The sequence below is a fragment of the Apteryx mantelli genome, chromosome 2 (genome assembly GCF_036417845.1).
Source record: "Apteryx mantelli isolate bAptMan1 chromosome 2, bAptMan1.hap1, whole genome shotgun sequence".
NCBI lineage: Eukaryota > Metazoa > Chordata > Aves > Apterygiformes > Apterygidae > Apteryx > Apteryx mantelli.
This window is the reverse complement of record NC_089979.1, coordinates 16,350,130-16,370,210: the sequence shown is the minus strand read 5'-3', so window position 1 is coordinate 16,370,210 and position 20,081 is coordinate 16,350,130. Positions and strand designations below refer to the sequence as shown.

Here is a 20,081-nt window from a genome sequence, read left to right as displayed (position 1 = left end):
AGGAATCTTCTTGGTTAACACACGCTAAAAATACTGTTGAGCATATCTGATAGGTGTTCACCTAAGTCTGTACTTTTCGTCTTGGAACTTGGTTCCCAATCCATCCCAAACCATGCAATTTATGGCAGTTAGAGGATAGAGAAAGGAGTCCTGACTGTGTACAGTGAAGGAAAAATCAGAAATCAAGAAAGGAAACATCACGGCTGTTACCTCAGTCAGAATTAAACAAGACAATATGCAATGTTTTAAAATGTTTTTGTTACAGATATTTTTGGCAGATAAAGGAAGTTTAGAGAATTTGCTATCTTCATAGCAACTGACAGAAGAGAGTCAGAGAGAAAGACAGAAAAAAAAATCCCTATAAAGCAAAGTAAAGAAAAATGTGGACTGTATACAGTCTAACTAGACAGTATTCCAGATCTAGATACCTCAGTTCAAGTTATCCTGACATGTCTGTGGCTCTGTGCATTAACAAAAGAAGAAAAATTTCATATCTGCCTAATGGAGCTTTTTCATGCAGTAGTCTACAGTTGGGGAAAGAAAGGAAAAAAGATAACATTCATTTAAATACCAAAACTTTCTTAAGTTGAATTTAAAAGTATCTTCACTCCTTTTTTGCTCTATTTTTTGAAAAATCATCTGTCATTTATTTGCTTGATATCCACTCAAGGGGACAGTAAGAAAAGACACAGTATTTTTTTGTCGCTGGAATTCCACCACTATCATTTTTCAGAGACATATTATGTAAATAAAACTACATTTGCAATACTCCTAAATCGAAGAAACTATCCCTTCGCAAGTCATAAGTTAGATATCAAAAGAATATAGCCACTCTGAAATTATTATCTCTAAGACAAATAACAGATTGCACAATGTTTTATTGTGTGCCAAGAACGTTTTCAGTTAACAATTTCACTTGAAAAAATGGATCACATACTTGTAAAATCATACCCAGCATTGACTTCATAAGGCATGTGGCTTTAGAGTGCTTTTTACAATTATTAATTCTATTAGTCAACTAGCAGGCGGGCTAATGCAATTGTCTTAGAAGATGCACGGAAGACACAGAAGACATTTTGAGAGCTGATCTGTATATCTGCAAAACAAAACAAAAAAAGGTTTTCCTTCCTAAATTATGCATTCACAATATGTTCTTTTTTTAATTAAAAACATTATTATGCCTATTTTACATTCACATGCATCTATTAGTGGGCACTACACAAACACTGGCCGCTGTTCTCTGCTTCAATCAAGCACGAGAAATGTTATACCCTTCTTTTCTGCAGACACACGTGCACACGCATGCGCGCACACACACACACAGAAAGAAAGACAAAAATTATCTCAGATGTGAGGTTCACCAAAAAAACAAGTTTAGAATAAGTTTAAAATAAGTGTTGAAACCCAGCTGGATAAAAGCTGGGGGGCGGGAGGGGCGGGGAGTGCACCTTAAAAATCCACATATATTAACAGGTATTGTACATTGTATGGAACTGAACTGGCCTAAGGGGATGATAACAGCACACAAATAATTGGTTCAAATCCAGGCTCTGCTGTCAGCAATTGAAAGTTATCATCTGTTGGCTGCCTAGTGTCCCCCTTGAAACGAATCTAGTGGTATTAGTTTAGTTGTTAGTGGGCAAGTATCCACATCTCAAACTTGCCATCGCAGTAATAAGCAAGTCTGCTGGCCGTTTAGTGAAGAGGCCAAGTGCTGAACAGACATTGGGGCTGAACTATCTTTTCATCACTGGAAATGGGGATCTTTTCAAAAGGGAAAAAGAAATATGAAGCCTGATGCAAATGAAAAAACATCCCAAGCTCAGGGAACGCCAGATAAGGCCCTGGCAAAAGACAGGCTGCAGAATTCGTCCTTGGTTTCTATAATCCAGGGGTTTTAGTGTCTTATTTTCATTAGGTTGCCATTACTTTTAAAACATGTGTGTTTATTTTACCTCATATGATCACCCTCAAGTATTTTAATGTGGAAATAACAATGGTAGCTATACACTGCTTCCCTCAAAACCAGACAAGGTGACTCTGCGTGATACACTCAACTGAAGGACACAGGCTCCTCTGCCCAACAGCTGCCCACATCAGCGAATCCTCGAAGCAGAAGGTGGAAGCTTCTGCTAAAATCAGTTTGTCATTCAAGGATAATGAATTACCATAGTGACTCCTGTACTTCTCTTATAAAATAGAAAGGAAAGACAAATCCTGAAAATCAATGGTTTCTTATGCCTGGTGAAGATACTGGCTAATTATCTGCTGATCACCAGCTCTCACAATGGGTCACTGTTGCCACTCATTACTTTTATTGAAAGTGGTGATTTGTCATCAAAGCCTATTGTAACAATATGCTTATTGCCTTATGCTTGTGCAGCAGGCTTAGGCCAGGTCTTAGTCATGGGCTTTTTTTAACAAAATAATACATTTAGAAAGATGTCTGTATTTTGTGATATGCCACTGACTAATGTTTGCACAAGTAGACGCACAAGCAGACAAATAGCAAACTGAGTCAAAGGTCTCTGAACACTGTGATGTTATCCATCAATATGCTGCAGCAACAAAAAGATAAATGAAAATATACATTAATGTTCAACACGCTCAAGTAGGACCTCTTTGTTAAGGGATAGTAAAATTAATACTTTTACATTCATATATATTACACACCCACACACAAACATATCATGCACATACTGTGCTTGAACATCAATCATTTTTGCCAGAATAATGCAGCAAAAAAAATCATTAATTCTCAGTGTCTCAGCTTAATATATGTCTAATACTTACCTCTCTCACAGGAGTGTTGTGAGGCTTAATTAATTAGTGACTGTAAAGCACTTTGTGATCCTCTAATGAAAGGTGCTACATAGCACAAAGTATTATTAAAATCATTAGGACCACAAAAAAGCCCTGTGGAATTCCAGCCTACACTGTCTGTTGGGGTTGGGAGTGATCTTATTATTAAAAGGAGACCATCAGACTAATTTTCATAATTTTTTCAAGATCTTTTTTTCCCCTTTTACTGTTGTGATAGCACGTTAGTAGCTAGAAATTTAATCTTATCATCTTAATAACATACACTCATGTAGTTTGTTACTGCAGGGCTAGAGAACAGAACAGGGCTTTTGGCACTCATCTGGCTTTCCCTTTTAAGAAAAAAAAAAAAGTGAGAGACCTATTTTGACACCTTCCCACACTCCACCCCATCAGGACAGCTGATCATGTGAGATCTCAGGATATTCACTCCAGCCGCATGGGAAAATACTGCTGTGGTTTTAATTTCTCTCTCGTTCTTTTTTTCTTTTTCTTTCACAGCAAAAAAACAAGACACAAAACAAAACCCAGCTTATTACACATAAATGTGCTACAAAGACTGTCTGCTGTGCTTTAGACAAAAAATCTCTTAAGTGTCCAAAGTGTCTGGCTCTCTCCAAGCGTATAAAGTCCTACATGATCTGAAGTCTTCCTGCCTACATTTTCCCCACTCTCCCCTTATGTAATTGTAAAGCAGCTATAAAGCTCTAAAGCTAGAAAGTTCCTGTCTTGAGAGGGTAATTTTCTGGAAAACTGTTTTCAGAGAGGGCTCCTTCCTCTTGGTGCCCACTCTGCACCCAGCCCTCTGCAGGGGTCTGCCCTGACTGGCCCAGATCCGTAGGGCGCAGAGCAAGAAAGTCAACCAGCTAATCAGGATAGCCCAAAGTTCAAAGCCTGGTATGCTTTCTAATTTAAGTATTTCTCAAAAAAAAAAAAAAAATAAAAACAAAAATCTGTAAATACACTGGATATTCCAGATGAAATTGCCCTACACTGCCCTCCCGGGGAATTCCAAACTTTGCTCCCAGCTTTACATTAGGCGCAAGTCATCCCAAGACAAAGGACACAGCGGTACAGGATCGGCTAAAGCTCCTGGCTTTCCAACTCCTTTGTGAATGCTTTAATGATGAAATAACAAAAAAGAAATGTATATCGATTCCAATACCCACCATCTTTGGCCATGACACAGAGCTAGCAGCAGTCATACGCTACATTTCTTTCACAGCTTTTCTTTACGGTTCTCAGAGCAAGCATGGCTGGAAACAGCTGACATACGGTCTTCACCTTTTTCTGCCAAGAAGGAAGGGGAACACTAGCCACTTTTTTGTAAGGAACTCAAGAACCAGGCCCTAAACCAAGGGTGGGCAGAAATAGCTTAATTACAAGCAACTCGCTCTTCAACAAGACCACTTCCTCCCTCTTTGCAACATTTTCTTCCAATGTACCGCGGAAGAAGGCTGTAAGACAAGCGATGTCACGGCTCTAAGAAAACTGGCAGACTAACACCAAAGTCCTTTTTAAGCTCTACACATTTTTCTACAAACCGTACAGCTGCATAGCCAGTCTTTCCTGCGTGTGATGGCTTAGAGCAGAGCAGGCCTCCTCGCATCAGTAAAATCTGGCAGGATCAGACACTTTGCTTGGTAAAAATGTATCTACTTGATATTCCACTCTGCCTGCTCCACTGAAATTATGATAGCTTAATCAGTCCAGAAAACACAGGGAAATATCCATGCCTTATACATCTTCCTGGTAGAAGAGTATTAAAGCAAAATGCTATTGTTTTCACCCCCTTCTCTTCCACTTCTGCATTTTCAGACTCCAGTTCAGTCACTGATCACTGTTTTACCAAAAACTTTTTGCAATTTTTTTTCAATTAAGTTTACAATAAAGAAGTAAGTGAAAAAAAAGCTGCATTCAGTCATGCTCATTCCTATTTAAATTTACTTTCCCAACATTGACCATTCTCAAATCTCTAAAGGTGCACTTTTGGACATCTTAAATCCCGTTGAGACAAAAAATGTCATCACTCTCAAACAACTCTCATCAAATAAATCCCTGATTAATTCACATCAAATTAATTCAAAACTATCTTTTCTATTACCATATGCTTCAGAGCACAGCACATATTAGTAGTAATGTAACCATCGGAATAAATCTAACCTTTTCTATGGGATAAAATAGACAATTTGCTCATTTCAGAGAGTTTAGGAGCGGCATTTCAAAATAGATTGTTTGAACCTACTTCCAGGCACTTATTTCATTTTAAGCTCACTGCCAGGGTAATCATGCAGTCACTTTCAGAAGAAACTGAAGTCAAAAGGTGATTTGCCTGGAGAGGCCACGTGGGATGGAATATTATGCTACCTCTCAACCAAAATCAGAGATCCAAAACTGCTTCTTTTATTAAGGCTGCTTGATCACTCCAGCCTGCTGCTCTGCATTTATTTCCAGCTTGTTACAGAGGGTTTCCTCCTACTCCTACCAGACCTCCGTGGCCATTCTGTCCTACAACAGGGGAGCCTAAGAAGGCAAAGATTGCTTTGCCCTGGCTTCCAGTCAAGCATCTAAAAATATTCTATAAACATAACAACCTATTAAACCTCAAAGAACCTGGTGAAGCAGGAAAATTATTGTTACTGCCATTTTACAGATGAATAAAATGATCTACAGAGAGATGCAAAAATATGTTCAAGGTGACGCTCAGGCAAGGTTCTCAGCAAGCAACTGAACCTGGTTTGTCTCGACTTCCAGGGCCATTTCCCTCTCCTGTATGTATTTCAGTGGAGAGAATGTCAACCTAGTGCTTGGCAAAAGGCCAAGATCCTGTAATTTAATAAGGTACAGAAAGAGCACCTTGTACAAAAGTCTAAATGCCCCAATTTATCATGACAGTTATGAGATAAGCTGACATTTTATTTGTATGTAAATTAGTTTCCAAAACAGCATAAAAAAGCCACACTTTAACAGAATATTGTGCCTTTGCTTCTCTGCCCTGCATGTATCTAAACCCAGCTTTGTGTATTAAAGGTAGTTTAATTTTTAGGTATTGATGCTGCTTTGCATGCTCCCTAATCTGTTGTTATTGTGCTGCAGAGAGAATCCAGCCTGATTTGCTTACTGCAATCAAATAACTTACTTATGCCAGTACTGACACCTCCTGTGAGAGACACTGCCTTGCCATCCTTACTGAATTTTCTGGTTATTATATTAATTTGGTGTGGTTCCACTTTGTAGAATTGTAGAGCATTCTGCATTAGATCAGGGCCAGAGGTCCATTTAGTCTGGTATTCTGGCTTGGATAGTGGCCAGCACCAGACGCTTCAAAGAAGGTTCAACTGCCGTTGGACACATACAGAATCACCTACCTCTGTGAAAAATAAACCCCTCCTAATCCTCAACACTTAGACAGTGGCTTACCTTCTGAAGTGTGAGGCTTTATATTCCTTAAATATCTCTCACATTCCACAATTTGTTGTTATATAAGTCCATATATCCCTGCTTCCCATAAAAGTTCCCAATATCTATTCGAACATTATGATGATCCTGGCATCAGTGATATCTTGTAGCTATCGGTTTTACAGTCTAACTATGAACTAATCAAGCGAAGATTTTCAGCATTTTGAATTTGCTGCTTTTCAGTGGAACAGCATTGTCCCTCAATCTTGCAACTGAAGATCCTCCAGGCTAGGCTGTTGGTAGTCTGTCACATGCCCCCTATTCATCCCGTCTTTATGGTAAACAACCACTGCCTTTCCTACCTCTTCCTCTAGTAGGTGTGGCAATCTCATCTGCTTCAAGGTCTTCTCAGCCAAAGAGTCAACCAGTGTTCTTTTTAATCCAAATGTCCTTTGAAGACAATGAGAGTTTAGGGTTTGCAAATGACTCAGAATTGAATCTTAGCTGAATGTTTTGGCAGCGGCAAGCACGGCGCTATGCTGAGATGAAGAGCAAGGAAGGAAGGTGACCTCCTGGCTCCTAGGCAAGAGCAATCAGGTATGGATACAGGTGACTCATTTGTTCTTTTGCATTAAGTATACAATGGGGTGAGCCTCTTTCCCTTGAAGCTAATGGCAAAAGCCCCACTGACTTTGAGAGAGGCATGACTGAGATGTGTGGTTACTTTCTGCTGGGTGAGGTCTCTGATATTACAAAAAAGCATCAAAGTTCCTTTGCCCAAAACTTCAGTCAAATGCAACCAAAAATTATTAGGGAGAAGGGGAGAAGATGGAATAGAAAAAGAGGATGGTTTTGGCTGGCATTCCAGAAAAGTTCAAAAAACTCAGTTTCAAAGTAGAGGCAGAAAAAAGAGCTGAAACAGGGTTGAAATTTTAGCTGGATCAAAACTAAAAAGGGAGAAGAAGGGAGAAGACTAGAGCCTGGAACAGCAACAGCAATATTAAAGCATCACCTGAAAGCGCATTATTGCAGTATTTTTCCAGCCAGGTTAGAATCAAGATGAACATGAGCTTGCAAAAATGCCTTCTCTGTTTTTTTTTTTGTTTGTTTGTTTGTTTTTAACTTTTGGCATGGGTTTTCAGACAGTCATATAGGTAAGACAGGGCAACCAAGGGCAGCAGGAGTTGAGCCCGCTTACATCAAAGCAGGCTTTGGCTTTGGCTACGGCTACCTATGCAAACTGAACCTTCAAAGGTTCTGATGTTCCCCTATTGTTTAGTTTGAATCTTGTCTAAGCTTGCTCAAGAGAACCCACATTCAGAAGTATGGGAGAAGGGAAAAAGAACACACATTTTCCAAACTGTGATTTCAAACAAAACAAGAAAAATGTAAATCTACATGCTGTAGGGTAATACTGGTAAGCGTGGCTAGCTATTGTTGCTCCATGCTTTTCAATTTCCATATATTAGCATTCATTGCTGACATTATTAAATCCAAAGTTATTTGGATGCTTTGATCAGCAAATTGAATCTTGAGTCTATATATGATGCACCTATATTCACATAAAGTTTACAAAACTATTATATTTCCCTATTCTAACTCTTCCCCCCACATGCTGTGAGTTTCCATATATCCCACAGCCATACATTCCAAACACACACTATTTTATTTAGTCATATATTCAAGAATTTAGATAAAAAGAAAAGCAATAGAAAATGTTTGGCAATCTCTATATAAACAGTTTCTATACATTTAGGTTGAATCATCCAGTAAACTCTCATCTTGATATGCCTGTGACAGATAAAACTTTCATCATGATTATGCCCTCTTGTCTTGGAGGTCAGGATGCAGGGGGATCCATACTGCAAACTCTTACACTCTTTACATTTATCACAAAAATTAACATCACATTAAATACAAGCAGGTCAGATTTTGGCACTGATTTTCCACTCGGCACAAATAACCCCACTCTCCATTGTGAATAAGGGAGAAACAACAGCAGTGGCAACCACAACAAAAGAGTGGATTGTGTGTTCCCTACACAAAACAGAAAGCTGTGCCTATTCAAGAAATCTTGGCCATTTGTCAGAAATTAGAGAGCTGACGTTGGAGCCCAATATTAGCTCCAGCCAAAGTAGTGGTGAACTACCTTGCATTTGGAATCATCCCTATTAACTAGAAAATAATCTCTATTGTAGCACATATCATACAGTCCTCACGCTAACTCAGAAACACAGAGCTACTTTCTTAAAAAAAAAAAAAAAGTAAATAAAAAAAGGCCACAGTAACTGAAAATAGATTCACTGGGAGCGGTTTGTCTGTCATTTGCCCTTTTTCTCTTTTATTTATGTTATTTTTTAAGTTGAGGAATTAAGTAAAAACACTGATGGAAAAACTACTCTTGCAATGCATCCAGTGTAATGATTTGTTATGAAACTGCTTTAAAACAGAGAATTGCTTTTGAAACGGCCATAAGAATCAAATACAGCCTATGTATTCACTACAGGAATCAGATTCCTGTTTTATCCCTTTCAATTGCAGTGGGAGATGTGGACGAGAGGTGCAGAATAAGGAAACTCCTCAAGACTCTGCTGATGGGGCTTTGCAGCGGCTTCCAGCAGCGCGCACTGGTATTCCTTTAAAGCTGGCGAGCGATGCCAGTTGCAGCCTGTTGACTGCTGGATGAATATATATAGTGCAAATAATGCTGCTCCTGAATCAGTTTTTGCCCAACTCCCACATAAACTTTCCATGGGAAAATCTCATAATGCCTGTATAAGTGATTTTATGAATCTAGCTTTCAGCTTTTGATAGAAGATTTCTTACCCTACTGGCATTGATTCTTTATTGCATGATGTGGTAGTGCCAAAAGCCTTCACATTAGCCTCGACCATACAGACATCGGAAATTTAATTTAAACCTTGGTAATTTGCCAAGATCATAAAACACATACAAAAAATTGATTTTTCTGAGAGCTAAATATGTAATTTCCACAAATGCAAGGACAACACGGGTTGCAGAATCCACACACTGCAATATATAGACGGACGCTGTAACTACTGCTAGTCAATACTGACAGGAGGTGAGTGGAAATCTGCAGTCCACAGAGAATAAACAAAAGTGGACAGTAGTTTTTCCCCACTGAAGCTGCATTTTCAAACAAGCTGGACATTAACTATAACTCTTTTCCATTAATAACACATCTATATGTTCCTTTAGAAAAAAAATCTAGGAGATTTTTTCTAAAAAAATTTAAATAGAGGTATAACCACAGATTACGCCAATACTTCACTCTCAGAATTCCCCTATGCACAAGTGAGCCTTACCGCATAGTTCCTGTCTTCCTCCTCAGAGCTGCCGTCTTGCCACCTCAATGCCCAATCTGGTACCTCACCAGTTTTAAGAAGTATCCAGCAATGATGTAGGGCTGATTTGTTGCACTGAGATACATCCCACAAAAAACAGAAAGCTTTTGCTGTGTTTTCACTTATAAAGAAAGCAACTTATTAAAGCAACTTCTGGGTTCACTGGCATCTCTTGAGTCTAAAAAAAGTCCCAAAATTATTTGCAGAGGCTACAACAGCACCTTCTTTGAAGTAATGTTGCAACTTGTGTAAAGGAATTTGGGATGTACCTGAGATCTGAAGGTGCGGGCTACAAATTAACACAGCCAATTAGGTGGAGAAGCTGAGAGTCCAACACAGATGGGGCATGATAACCACAACTGAATAAAAGGACTGGCAAAAGCAAGCCAGTTGGCTGAGCATAGCTTGTGTCATCCTGCTCAGCGAGCTGTGGGCCAATCAATAATCTGTTGCTGTTTGCTTTCTCCATGCCAATCAGTTCAAGCTAGGGCTGCTTCTAATTTTCCAATCTAGGAACAGCTTCAGAACAACCCCAATTGTTATTTAAAACAACCCAAGAGATAAATGTTTCATCTACACATCAGTGTGCAGATTCTTCCCAAAATGGGACTAGTCAAGAGTAAGTAATTACTCCTGTAATAGTTTGATCTGATAAACCACAAGACATAAGGCTGGAAAAGTGATCTTTGTATCATTAGCAATCAGGAGAGAATCCAGCTTCTAAAATTGCTTGATTAACTGATACAGGACCTGAAAACTGTGAAATTGCTGCAGAGAATGTTTCACAATAGTTATAGTCATTTTTTAGGGATTAGCATTAGCTATAAATTTCTTATCCCTTGAAATCTAGTACAACTCGATTTATGCTACAAAGATGCCTTGCTTTACAAGAAGACAGAGATGAAATCAGAGTCAATTAAATTTAAGCATCTCCTAAACAATTCTTTTGTTAAGCAGTATGTATTGAGAGAATACATGAGAGGAATTGGAAATGATCTTCATAACTTGTCCGAGGCTTCTCTTCTTCTGAGTAATGAGAACAGCCCAAGATCATGCTGATAAAAAATCCTAATGTCGTAAGACATTCATATAACCATTTATATGTAGATAACAAGATGAGTGAATAGATGCATATATGACACAAAGAACAGAGACTACAATAACCAAAAAGTCGCGTTATTTGTGAGTTTGCGTTATTTGTATACTTGGGTCTTCTCCAGCATCAGAATCTACTGTTCAAACCAAAAATAGGATTGAGTTTTTCTTTTTTTTTAAAAAAAAAATCCTTTTATATTCTTGAACCCCACAGTCTCTTGACAGGCCTTGGTCCATTAACAAACAAACAAACAAAAAATTACTCTTTATGACTCTCCAACCTAAAGCATCATTTTACTTTCCCATCTTATCGCACCTTCAAGTTGTTGCAGCTCTGGGTCTCCTTCGAATCTGAAACAACGACGTCCAATGCCTACGCTCATGACACTCAGTCTTCATACACGTTCAGCAGAAGCTACATACTGCTCCCATTATGCCTGCTCACAAGATGGCATGCTTGATTCACTTCAGTCCCTGAATTATGGCTGTATTACGCTCACAGCATTAAGGATAATTAAAGGTTAGGCACCAACCTGGTAGTGCCGTCACTGAACAAAAAGGACTCCACAAAAATGATGCCACTTCCTATTCTGCAGGTTTGCTTACAAAGTCACAACTGCAATGCAGTGTACAGATAGAGCAGCCAGCTTTAATTTCCTGAGCTGAGCTGCTGGAAGCATTGATGGCCTAGAAGCTACAAATCGCAGAAGAAAAAACGTGGCTGGTTTAGCCCAAACTGAACTTTGCTTACCTAGAACAGTACTGACACCTGAGATAGTTAAAGAGTAGTTGTGTAATCTTACAGTATGCTGTAATCTAGGCAACGTACACACACTTGATGATTAGTCTGTAAAATTGCTAAAAATTACCATCTCCCTTGCTTCTTTCTAACAGCTTGACATATCAAAGCCTAATGTCTCATTATGTTTCAATTTGAATCATGACTCTTAATCACTGGAAGCACAGGAAGAGAATGAGATATAAGATTTGAAGAAATTTGAGGATGCATTAAAGATAGACTGGACTTTAGAAACTTCCTGAAAAAATTAAAATAAATAACAAAAACATGCAACAGGTGTTCATATAAAACCCTGAGAAACAGCAAGTCTACAGTGGGTAATGGAATAAAAAGATTAAATGCCACAGAACCAGTGGTTCACTTGCCCTGAGAATTGAACAGATAGAGTTTCAAGACTTCTTTGGATTTTGATAGTTCTTTAAAGAAATAACCTTTTGTTTCCTTTTTTTCCTTTTCTTAAAGACAGATGTGGACAATAGAAAAATAGGAAGAAGTTTGGCACGCGTTGATTTTGCTCACATTCACTGTAAAAGCTGTGACAGAAAAAAAAAAAGGTATGACTTGGTTTTAGCTAAAGCAAGAATGCACAAAGTCTAGGACTTTTATTCCTGTGGCAAGTACACACATTTAACTGTACACACAGGCCCCGAGAGTCAGCCTGTGTCCTTTATGACACGTAACCAGCTATTAATAAGTTCCTAAAAATCTTTACTTTCTGCCATGAATTCACAGCCCCACAAATTCAGTTCTTGAATGGGGCAAGAAGGAAGTTTGTCTCAGGCTGTCCTGGAGCTGGCATGTGAGCACTGTAACTGCGATTCAAGAAGTGAGGAAATGTCAATGGTTTAGACGTCAAGACGAGACGAAAGGAAGACCATTGTGCAAGCTCGCAGCGCCAGAGCAACACTCTGCAAGCTGGAAGCCAACTCACAAGAAAGCCCTAGACAGGAGACTCTCTTCACTGTCAGCTGAACTGCTTCCTGTAATTATAAATATTCAAGGATTAAAGTGAGAAAATGATTAAAATGCACTGATAGAAAATGAATTCTCAAATGAATACTCAACAATTAAGCAACAGTGCCTATCGGCACACGATATTGCAGCAACGCTGCGCTCCTGAAGCGGAGCGTCTGGCATTTGTTTGGTTTTCTACCTGAGGAAAATCGAGGGTACATCTGAACTGTGGGACACGAGACGATTTCCTGGCTCCCAGACCAAAATGCGCATGCTGGCAATATCCTGACTACATGTCATAAAATCTGGTTCGGCACCATTTTCCCTCATGCTTCAGACGCCACCAGTAGAAATACCAGTGAAGAGACAGGCGGGAGCACCGTGGGCACCTCCAAGCAGATCAGGGTTGCGGTGCCTGACCTGCAATAGCTCCTGCTGGCCTGTGCTTCCTATAAGCATTCTACATTTCAGCAATATTAAAGAGAAGTTTTGTGCTCTGTTTTATAAAGCCATTTTTCTCATTATTAGTCCTTTTTTTTTTTTTCTTAAATAAACATGAGATTATTAAAAGAAGAGCAGTCCTATGGCTAGATGGCAGGAAAGCTGCACCACACGTCAGCCACTCCCAGGCCAACAGAGCCGTATCACGGCTATGTTTATACTGCTTTTCTAACGTTCACCAAGACGTGAGGCCTGGTCTTGAGGCCAGCTGACAAGGCAAAGACTAAAATTTTACTACTATATTCCCAAGACACTTCTTTCCATTTGAACTAGTCCATCATGGCCTAAAGCTTCATTTCAAACAGCTGCATCCTGGATGATCCAACAAGACAAATACTCAAGTGAGTTTATGCAGAAAGTACTAAGGAAACTGGATGACGACAAAGCTTTGCGTTATCTTCAAAAAACAAGTATTGAGGTAGCATACATAAAACTACTTTAAGTTGCATTGTGATTTGGGATGAAAATTAATACAAAAGAGTGCATGCTCTGGAGTAACAGTCTGTGGGACTTTATCAACTAGAAGTGATATATTAAAAAAAAAAAAAAAAAAAAGCATAGTAGTTGATTACAGCTATAAAACACACAGAAAAAGGCCTTATGATGTGCCAGGCAAATATTTTAGCAGAAATGGGTATGCATTAATGTCATTGTGTATGTCCCTGATGACACTGCACTAAGAACTATTTATAATGTTCAGAAAAGATTAATTTTAACTGAAATGAATGAAGATAAGGAAGATAGGACTGTCCTCTATATGAATATGCCAAGTGCAGCTCCTTTAGGCTAGCAACACAATTGCTAGCAGCAGGTAAACAGTAGGAAGGGAAGAGCTTAGGATCATGTTGGAGTAAGAACAAATAGACTAGCCATGATTAAATTTGGGCTGAAAATGAGAACAGGGGTTTTAACTGACAAAGAAGTGAGGTTATGAAATCTTAAAATGACAAGTCTATCCCCCTACTCCAGAAGAAATACAAGACGCAGAATGTCTGTTCCTTGGACAGAAGGAAGCAGTTGTAACATTTGCAGTATCACACTGAAAGCTTTTTCAAAAAAGAGGCACTTCTAGACTTGTTAACTAACTGTCTGACTGATATAGAAGAGTCCAATCATTTATAGGTGAGACTATGACATAGTTTGCACAGGCTTTGAACATTTCTTTCTATATTTTTAAGGCAATTTAGCCATGAGGAAGGCAATGAGAAGGCAACTCTTTGGTCCTCTACTTAGATGCACAAAAGATGTATCATGAACTGTAGTAATCCAGGGTTCCCTATCCTGTTCTGCCAGGACATCCTAACCAGAGCTACATTTAACAATGAAAAAATAGGTAAAGTAAATGTAAAATCAGTAACTTATGTACAGATCCTGAGTGTGACAGACAGAGATGCAAATACATTTAGAGAGAGTACAGGCAGCTTCAGACTACTTTCCCATTCCAAAGACCACCAAAAGTTGGTCACCAAAAAAACAAACTGCTGTTTGCCAAAGACAAAGAGATTGCAACCTCTTTGAATGCTGCAGTTTTCAACTGAATTTAATCTATTTGGATGAGATCGAGTACATAAAAGGGGATGTCTACTGCTTATCCTACTGAAGGAAACAGAAACTTTTGATCTGATTTCAATGGGGACAGATATTCCACCTGTCTGCCTACTAACTCTTTGAGCTATCCCACTTTATTACCCTGTTTTAACACCCCTGTTTGCACTATAACACAGAATACAAAAACAAAGATGGTAACAGATGTTAAGCAGCAAAGCCATATGTGGTCAAACTGACCAGCAAAATCCCTACAATTCTTAAAAAGTTTTTCAAGGGTTCACTTGGATTTGACCGATCTTCACACATTATTTTGGTTTAACTGGGTAAACACCATGCCATTTGCTGCTGTAACTTTCATTCTTTCATGGTAACATGATGTATCACTATTGCTCTTTTTCTTTCTGCTACACTGAAATCCATTTAATATGTATTTATTTATGATACATACTGATCGCTATAACCAGCGCTTTTAGATAATCCACAGTTTGGCAGGCCTTTCTGGCATCTCATTTCTGTCTGACATATCATATGAAGCTTCTCTCTTTTTTTTTTTTTTCTGGTAACATGTTGGCGTTTTTGCTGCTGCTTGTGAAAAATGCTGAGATTCAAGACTGCACTCACGAAGTAGCTACAGCACAAACAAGACGGCAGCCCTGAGAAAGTTAAAAGGAAAGCTAGGTGACATTGCTGCAGCAGAGTTGTTCGGGAGTCCTGTAACGGCTGCTGCGGGCATATCCGCCTGCAGCAGAACTGGGGCTGGGGGTGCGATTTCACAAGGGGCTCAAGCTGTGTTGCTACTGCCCTTTGCTTCACCCAGAGCCAGATCTTCCCAGCCGGCAGCAGCGCTCCTGAGCTGGCTAACGCGGTGCCACACACCGCAGGATGGCTACCAGCAAGCAGGGTCGGACTGGCCCCTTTGGTGGTGGCCTCAACTCCCTCAGTTCTCCTCTGCGGAGCGGTCTCCAGCACCTTTTCTCCAGCTCACGTCCCTAATGTGCCTTTGTAAAAACTCTGCAACAGTCCCAGGCAGCCCTGCAGCTGAGCCCCTGGAGGCTAATTAGGTCTAGGTAAATCACACAAGCGTCACATACCTGAAAACCCTATAGCAGAGTCCAAATCTAATCGTTATCTGCTCCTCACCCCACCAACACTATCCCGTTCACCTTGCTGAAGGTGCTCAGCTAGTGGCTGGGAGAAGGCTGCATGCAGTGCAAACGCTCCTGTCCACTTCTACAGTGGGACTCCTCCCAGTCTTCAGCTCTTCTTGGCACTGTGTAGGTAGAAAGTCAAATGGACAGGAAAGACGGAGAAAGGTGAAAGAAAAATCATCAAATAGTGTTAGGGAATGAAAGTAAGTCGTAACATAAAGGAGGAAGTGGTTAAAAAGACTTACCAAGAAAAAAAAAAAGGACGAAAGAAAGATTTCAGTAGAAAATGTTCTCTTATCAGCCAGAAAATGGAAGTGCTGTTTTCAGAAAAATAAAATCATTATTGCAAGCAAACTGATTCATTAAATAACAGGCAGGGGAGGATTTTAATGCCTCCCTCGTCATTAAAATGCTTTGAAACTATATTTCTATAAAATATGCTAATGATATACAGCTTTTGTATTACACAGCAGAAGCTATATTTCTAGGTGGAATTTGGTGGGCTGTTACATGGGAGTCCAGACTAGAAAAGCAGTATTAGTTCACATTGACTTTAAACATATTTAAAATGCAAACAGAAACTGGCCATATCAGACAGAAGCTAGATGTGTAAAGGTGCTGAACTGGTCCATGGCGAGTGATACATTCCTCTTCCACCAGGAAACCTAGCTTTACAAGTGAGCACAACAGAAGTCTGCTGTGGGTTGGTTTTCTCCAAAAAGAAAAGCTCACTTGAATGCTGAAGGTCTAAACAGTAAATTTTTTTCTTCATCCCCACATCTGGATGCTACTAATAAGGAACACCACTATTAGAAGTTACATATCTGTTTATGTCTACCTCTATACCAGATAGATCAAGGAGTTTGATTTCAATGAAATTAAATTCTGGCACATTTTGACCCAATTTACATAAGTCCCTATTAAAAATAGCAAAATGCAGGCTCCAGAACCCAGGGGAATTGCCACAATCAAATTTCCACATGATTTATCAGCTTCATTGTCACAGTGACTAACTTGGTGCATTTTTTTTGGTTGGTTCACTATGCAAGCTGTCAGGACAAGTCACTCTATCAAATACAAATGTAATACTATTTTTATAGCTTATCTCTTTTGCCCTGGGTTACATCAGTAAGTCATCTCCCTCTGTCAACTTGACAAGATTCTTTTTGGTGTTGACCTTAAAAGGACACAGCAGTGACAACTATTCTTTTTTTCTTCTTTTAATAGTTCTCAGCTGAATAATTGTTTTTTGTACTCCAGGGTCTTGATTTTGTACTGTCTTTCCCCTTTGGTAGCCACTCAGGCCTGTGCAGAGCGAGCATAAAGCTACACTAACGCAGTCTGATGGTATCTTACAAGCTTTATTGCAACAGGCGCTGGAGAAGTCAGAGGTAGATTTTACTCAGGCAAAACAATGATTAATTGCAAGAAGTCTTCTAGATTCAGGCTTACTTTCTTAATGTTCTCCAATTAATGAATACGTTAACCTCAACACATACATCCTTATTTCCATAGCCTTTGCTCAAGATACGAAGGACTCCAGGCTGAACTCATTCCCCCCCCAGCATTTGCACTCATGTTACATAAACAACTTTATGCGACTCTTTGCAGGTTCCAGAATTTGAAAATCAGGATCATAAATCTGTTCAGGATTTCAGAATGAGGAAAGAAGACGATACTATCAGCATGTCTTAATACAATACCCCAACTAGGGAATATTTGGAAAATGCAGTAACTTTTATATAATCTGAAAATAACACTTACCATTTCTGCCTCACATCATCCACTAAATGCAATGCATTATTGATTTAATGAAATAATACAATTTTGTGCCAACTCCCTCAAAAAGCGAAGAGGAACAAGTACACAGCATATTTTAAATTTATTGCACTATTTGTAGTGATGGTTACTTACACAGACATAGATTTTAATCAAAGCAATTTAAAAATCACCAGTTTTAATCATTATTTAAATTGGCACGCCAAAGACTTCAACATACAAATACAATGAGTTTAGGAGAAATTGTTTATGTTTTAGTTGTATTTCTGAAAAGTGACAACCCAGGCAATAATTATTAAAAGATGTTGATCTGTAACTAAACACAGTTGTTTTACCAAAAGAAGGAGTCTTCCTTCGGATAGTAGGTTGTACACATCATATCTATACACACTTAATTAAGCAGTTATATAGCTCAACATAATCTTTTGTATTTACACATGTTTTTATGTTGATACATATTACAGTTCTCATTCCATGTTTTCTATTTACTAGGTAATAAGTTTTCTTTATGGTTTAGGAAAGCTGGAATTAAATTAAAAATCATTAAAAACCTCTTTAAAGTATTGCTCATCAGTTCAATACTGCCTGAGGTATGCAAGAAAAAAAAAAGACGTTTACAAAACCTGTTTTGCATTTAAAACTAATTTAAACAAAGAATTACACAAGTGATTTGTTCCCTGATCCAATTGTTTTGGCTTATCACGTATTCCAGAAGTAATAGATTTCATCCTCTCACACTTTATTTTCATCCATAGATTGGAAATGGAAAACAATCTTTCTTTTACATTTTTTCCAAATCCTGGCCATCTTTTTTTTTTTTTTTTTTTAAGAGTCTCTGAGAGGAATGTAAAATGGAGAAGATAGTGTCACTGCACCAGCAGAGGTAGCCTCTGGCAAAAGCCAGTTTAATCACTTCCACAAACTGGTTCCAGGTGTTTAGGTAGCCATTTCCACCAGGACTGTAGTGTGACTTGACTTAAAACTTTGGCAGCAGATAAGTAAATAAACACAATTAAACACTACATCAAGTTGTGTAGATTTAGACCTTAATATAGGCCATCAGAATCTTAAAGTGTTATTTTTAAAAGGTAAATATTTTTAAAGTATTTTCTTTTAAATCTAGGGTTTTTTTCTATTTTTGAAAAGGATTTCTGATTTTTTGAGCATTAATTATTATGCACCTCTTTTATTCACATTAGATTGGTTAGGAGTCCAGTGACTGTTTTAATATATACTGCAGTAGTTTTATGTAACATCTTTGGGGATGGAAAACATGCTTTAATATGCTTTACATTAAAAATCAAACCACATACATGATGCTACCAGTTTTTCTATGCTCATGCAAGTATCTGCAACATCAGGCTACATGATGATCACAGAAGAGAAAAACCTAACTGGCAGAAGTCTCAATGGGCTTAAACCAGACAAAAAAAAAAAAGTGTACTTAATTTATGAGCTGAAAGTCTGTCTGCAGTTTGGCACATACAGCACATCACACCATGTAATTTTATAAAAATCAAATAACTTTGCAAATCACTTCAAATATTTCCTTTCTCATTGGTTTTAATCATGTTTGAAAGGAGAGAAAAAAAAATAACAGGATGAAATGAAAGCAAAACAAAATGATCTAGGACCATAATTCTCTTGAATGAACGTTCCTAAGTTTTTGGATCATGGACCACTGTCAAACTTCAAATGTAACAGGGAGCCACTGTGCTGCCTTCACAACAAACTTTTAATTAAAATCCCTAAATGGATGATATGATACTGCAGATCAGTATCATACCCTGATCATATGTGTGTGCAGACCACAATTTGGAAACAAATAAATAAAAGGATTAATATTGCAGAGGGAATGCTAGTGCCTGCGCTTCTTGGAATACCCACTGTGCACACTGAGACACTGCAAAGTATCTGAACATTCAAATACCTTAAAGCCTCCGTTTGAGGAGTTTTTAATAGCAGAAGTGAAAAATATTGGTTTGAGACATGGAGACTTTTTTTATGAAATACTGTTTCTCACAGACTAGTCCAAGATGATCGTATGATGAAATATCAGACTTTACACTGACATCTCACCCCCAGTCTAGGGTTTGTTTGTTTTTTTTCTCCCAAATAAATTGACCAGTCTAATAGAGTACGTGTAAGGTGAGGTCAATAAAAGTGACTCCCAAAGGTGTCCTAGAAAGGAGAGCAAGAGAGCATACCAAGAAGAGCAGTTCTACTTGCTTCACATGAGACTTATCATAGGAGAAGGAGGAATTAGAATCTTCTTCTTTATTGCAATTAAAAAACATATACCTAACAAGACCTTCAGAAAGAGAAGGTCAAGGGAAAAAACATTTTACCTTATTCATTGTAAAGGCTTTATCTAAGTTTATGTAGGGAGGAAAAAAAAAAAGAAAAAACAACTGCACTCAGGCTGCAGCCGGGACAGCAGTGACTGATATTTTCTCTGCAGCAATAGCCCCGCTTGACTGACAGAACGGGCGAGAGGAGAATCGTTAATCCGCACGTTCTGGGAACTGGGCACACGGAGAGGGAACAACTGCTTTCCGCAACACTTCCTGCGATAAGGCAGCCCGCTCGGGCGCGCGCACCCACACACACGCGCGCACACGGGGGGCACGGGAGGGCTCCCGGCAGGAGGCCGCGGCCCCGGCAGGCTCGGAG

General features: G+C 38.8%; 1 protein-coding gene across 4 annotated transcripts in view; it reads right to left on the bottom strand.

The window, feature by feature from the left end:
• The window catches only part of TRPS1 (transcriptional repressor GATA binding 1), a 221,755-nt gene that overhangs the window by 180,988 nt on the left and 20,686 nt on the right, over positions 1-20,081 (bottom strand). For all 4 annotated transcript variants that reach the window (XR_010883272.1, XM_067290227.1, XM_067290228.1 and 1 more), the window contains exon 2: positions 938-1,096. Coding sequence is in view for 3 of the 4 variants with exons in the window: in XM_067290227.1 (XP_067146328.1) it covers positions 938-974 (37 nt within the window). In the remaining variant the exon portion in view is untranslated. The remainder of the gene's footprint in view (positions 1-937; positions 1,097-20,081) is intronic.